A 4,811-nucleotide genomic window follows, 5' to 3' on the forward strand; every position below is an offset into this window, starting at 1 on the left:
ATGTAATCATTTACATAATCAGTCCTAAATGCGTTTTTGAATAAGAGTATAATAAAATAAACATTTATTGAATATACTATCATAAATTCAATTTTGGGGGAAATTATCTAAAAGGGCGTTAGACAACCCAATTAGAATAATTTTAAAAGGCCAAATAAAAGTGTGGTAAGTTGGAAAGTTTTCCCATTGCCGAGTCGCATTGTCACGTGCTGTCTCTTTCTCTGGCCCCTATTCCCGTCTTTTTCTCTTTGAGCTATTTTCCCCTCTTACATGTTTGGGGAACTACAGACCTTTGTGGCAGTTCAATCGTAATGAACTATGCACAAAAATGACCTCCAGTAACAGAATGTTGATGGTGGGCGAACAGACCAACAAGTTTTCGCCCTTTGTCGCATTTTCCGTTTCTTTCTGGACAAATTACATTTGGTTAGTGCTGGACAATGTTTTCCAGGGTTGCCACCAGCGGCCAGTGGACTTTCTTCCGCTCTTTTTAGCAGGCGGTGTGGGCTTGCATCCACATCCACACAAGTGCAAAGAGCCCTAAAATTATGTCTAGCCAGGAAGCAAACTTTTTTTCCTTTGTCCAACACTTTATTAACGCTACAGCTGCTCCAAAAAAAATGTATTTCAAAGGACTTTAGAAAAGGGTTCACATTTAGCAGAAATTTTTAAGAGTAGTAATTAGTTTGAGATTTTATGGGGCTGCAGTTTTGGTGAGTTGATAAATATAATATTGTATGGCTGGGCTTACTATATCTTTGTGATGTGCTTCTAAAATGTTATACATTAAAAATAATGAGTATCCTCGTTTACTACGTAGTTTTTCACATACCATTTTCGGGAATATGTACGTTAAATATATGATTGCTTTATTATGCTAAATTAGGTTTCAGTAAAGTTGTTAATTTACATGCATCGACAATTGTTTCAATACGTTGGACAGCAGTGTCAGTAGTGGCAGATGTTGCTATATGGCTGGGTTTCTGCTTTTGCACTTGCTGCATTTGCAGACTGAATAGATAAGGCTCTTTATACACTGAAATAAATATAAAATAAGTAATCAGGATTTTGTTCTATAAGGTTATTCCATAAATAAGTAATATTACATACTTAAAAATGCTTTTAATTGGTTAAAAAGTTTCTGTATACAAAACTTCTTAGTTGAATCTTCATTTATTTGTTACTAAACGTAGTGGCAAGACTTAAATATCGTATCTTAAAAATTTTAATATTTAAATTTTTCGTTAAACTGAAGTTTGTTTTTCTGTGTAAAGCTGGAGTTTGTTAGTCCAGTGCTCATAATTATGGCAATTGGCAGACTGAACTGCAATGTGGGCCTAAAATTGTACAATGGCAACACGGTGACGTTGGTGAGGGCAATGGGGTTTTAATGGGGAACCAGGAGGAGGATACTCCTGCACCAGCTGCGGCTGTCGTCGTCTTTTTGGAATTTAATTAAAGTTTACACAAGTAAACAAATGACAGTCTGCAGCCGCCAACATTGCAAGATATTTGTCTGCATTTGTGTTGGTTTCTGCTTCAGTTTGTTTGTGTGTGCGTGTCACATGGCCACAAAACGAGTGCAGATCCAAGTAGACTGAATGAAATTTTATTAAAGAAAATCTCTGTGTGAGAGCCAAGTTGAGGTAAAGTTTTCAGCGACAAAAATGTGTCGCATTCGGTCGGCATTGAAATAAATATAAGTTTTCAAAGGAGGTTGTTCGAAAAGATTGGAAAGAGTATAAATCTATCAAATATTTCAAGTTAACATTATCTAAAAACCATTAACTAGACTAGTAAAATTCTAAGCGTGTCCATTCCATGTGAATGTCAGTAACCGCTTATTTAATCTGGTCAATAGTATATTTAGCTCTGCTAAACCGAGAACAAACACATCCTAAGGTGACTAATGAAATTTGTTCTCTTACATTACGATACGGTCGATGAAGTTATATGTATAAATTTAAAGTTTCTTTGTTAGATAATTTATTTAGAGACGGCAATAATCTAAATAGTATGTGCAAGTGGGAAATAATCACCCTTGTGGTACTGTCCAGTTTTTCGGCGGTAAAGTGCTTTGCTGAGAAAGTCGATTGCTCATTTAATGGAACGCAAACGGATTGCCCCACAGCTTGTCCAGAATCGTGTGATTCCAAAGGCAAGCCCAATTGTACTTTGATATGCGGAGGTCCTTGTGTCTGCAAGCCAGGATATGTTGTGAATAGAATGATTCCTTCCTGTGTACTGAGATCTGATTGTCCAAGAAACGTATTACAAAGCGACAGAGCCCGAAGACTGGCGAATTTTAATTGCTTTAGTGGGGAAAATACATGCACTCAATTAAAACATAGTAGGCGAAATAGTGACTAACAAATCATTGAGCAAGATTTTATTATTATTATTAAAATTGTATTTTTGTTAAAGCCCTATTTATTCCCAGTACTTTGGTATCTGCCCTCCTTGAAATATTTGAACTGACTGTTGATGGTACACGTGTCCGGTACATTTGTTGCTTTCATTGATGCACCAACAACCGCAAACTGTTTGGTAATTTTTCCATTTCGCAGCGGCGTAAAACTAAAATCCCCGAATTATGCAACAAAAAATTAATTAAACACAATTTAGTTTTGTCCCCAGGAGATGAACGTGATCCGCAAAAAGCCGCGTTTCGCGAAAATCGCTGCGGTTTCTACCCATATATAGTATATATCCCAACAAGTACAGCAGAGCTTGCATAACTTAAACTTGCAAATTAAATTGTGAAAAACGATAAGAAAATTATTATACATAATAATTGATACGTTTTTACTTTTGGCCATCTCAAAGTCTGTTCATACTACTGATTAGGTAAATTAATAAAGGTTTATTTGAAAAATTCTTGTTTAAGTTATGGAAGCTCTACTGTTGCGGAGAGACAGAATTATTGCTATGCAAGGCCCTGAAAAAAGGGCAACGAAAAAGTGACCACGTACAAAAAAAATGTCCCTGGGAATGGGGCCTCGTTTCAAAGGGCTGATTGGATGAGCCCGGGGGCAACGAGGGCTCTTTGCGGCTACTTGACTTAATACCTGCAATAATTATTATAACGATGCAGGATGAGGGACTAGGGGGCATTAGAGGGGAAAAGGCGGCAAAGAGAGCAAATCTTTTTGTGCAATAAAAATATATATAGCAGCCGGCAAACAAAGTTGAAGCGGGCCCATAAAAATGGCCAGGATAAGCACTTGGACTTTGCATCGGGCGATTTATTTTTTATTTATTTATATTCATTTACTTTTTTCCGCAGTTCGCTTACACAATAGGATTTATTACGGAATTATTGTGAGGCTGCGGGGCACTTTCTTATATGCGATTTCATAAAAGTATGTCAAATTCCTAGTTAACATGAAAAAAGTTAATATATTTTAATAATGTAAATTTTCAAGCTTTATTTATTTTTACTAGCTATAATCGTAAATCCTGTTATCATTTCTAGCATATTTTCCTAATCGTTTGTAATGGCTTATATCAATAATTTCATAGCATAAAAATCGTAAAACTAAATTTACTTTCCATATTTATGGGCGATTTTTCATTGAAAACGATTCAGGGAATCCCTTGGCCAGCGCGACCGTATTTATTTGAAAATGCCATTTGAATATGGTGCGCCCGTGGGCTTTTCCTTCCATTTTCCGTTCTCTTTGCTCACGCCTTTCATTAAATTCAATTTAAAAAAGAAAATTTTTAGTGCCCTGCCATAAAAATAACAACCAACAACCGAACAGAATCCCGGGGCAAGCGCCAAAAAAGGATCTACGGATGACGACAACGTATCGCGAAGGTCATCAATTACAGGAGGTCCGACAATCCGCGCCCCTTAACCCCTGTTCCCGTTAACACCCCACCGCCCTTCGCCAACGAAAACAACAACAACAAGCAGTTGCAAATAACTTGGCTGAAGCCTCACATTATCCGGCCATAAGCACAAGTAGGAAGCTGGTCCTTCAGACAGGATCCTTTTTATTATTCCCTTATACTCTTCCAAAGGGTATAATAATATCTGGATTAGATATGAAATAATTTCAGTTTCTCTTTACTGTTATTATAAAATATACTTATATAGCTTATTAAAAAGATTAAGGATTGAAAGTTTAAGCATAGAACAATTTTATTGTTCTTTTCATCTCAAGAGTGTACCACGTTCGACAGTCGAAAGCCACTTTTTTTCTTCAATTTTATTTTGGCTCATCGTTGGGGCAAAACAAAAATGAAATGGTCTGCAGATATTTCGACAGCCATTGACACCCTTTCTGCGAGGCGTGGCCACTGAGGGGTTAAAGGCAATGCCTCAGCTTGGAGGCCTGCCTTTGAAAAGCTGAATGACCAAATAAATCATATCAAAGTGTCATATAAAAATCGTAATCAGATTTTGAAGCACACACACACACCCAGGGACAGAATGGGAGGAACACAGACAAGAAATATGCTGCCAGGATCCGCATACTCACACTCGTGCGCTTTCCGTAAGCCAACTCCATTAAAAGTGCTTATAAATAAGGTGCTTGAAAGCCAAGTGCGCACACACAAACACACTCCTGCGAGAGGGACACTCACACAGACACGCACACAAAGGATATAGGTCTGGGGACCATAACCAGCAATCGCTGCACCCAATGCTGATATATCCCCAAAAACGGTCACCGAAAAAGAGGAGATGACAGCGTGAATGATTTCAGGACAATCGGATCACAAAATAAAGCTGATATTAAGAGAAGAAATAATAATTTGTTATCACTTTAATGTAATTTAAAACATGCAAATAAAGTTATATT

The 4,811-nt window shown here is 37.2% G+C and overlaps 1 protein-coding gene across 1 annotated transcript; it reads left to right on the top strand.

Annotated features, from left to right (window-relative positions):
• The first annotated feature begins 2,003 nt into the window (after positions 1-2,003).
• LOC6605768 (accessory gland protein Acp62F) lies at positions 2,004-2,374 on the top strand. Its single transcript, XM_002030547.2, has one exon. The coding sequence runs from the start codon at positions 2,017-2,019 to the stop codon at positions 2,368-2,370; it is 354 nt and encodes a 117-aa protein (XP_002030583.1). The 5' UTR covers positions 2,004-2,016; the 3' UTR covers positions 2,371-2,374.
• Positions 2,375-4,811: the final 2,437 nt, after the last annotated feature.

Source organism: Drosophila sechellia, chromosome 3L (assembly GCF_004382195.2).
Source record: "Drosophila sechellia strain sech25 chromosome 3L, ASM438219v1, whole genome shotgun sequence".
Classification (NCBI taxonomy): Eukaryota; Metazoa; Arthropoda; class Insecta; order Diptera; family Drosophilidae; genus Drosophila; species Drosophila sechellia.

What these genes read in the sequence shown, in the direction of transcription:
- LOC6605768 (XM_002030547.2), top strand. Translation starts at nt 2,017, where the DNA reads ATGTGCAAGTGGGAAATAATCACCCTTGTGGTACTGTCCAGTTTTTCG.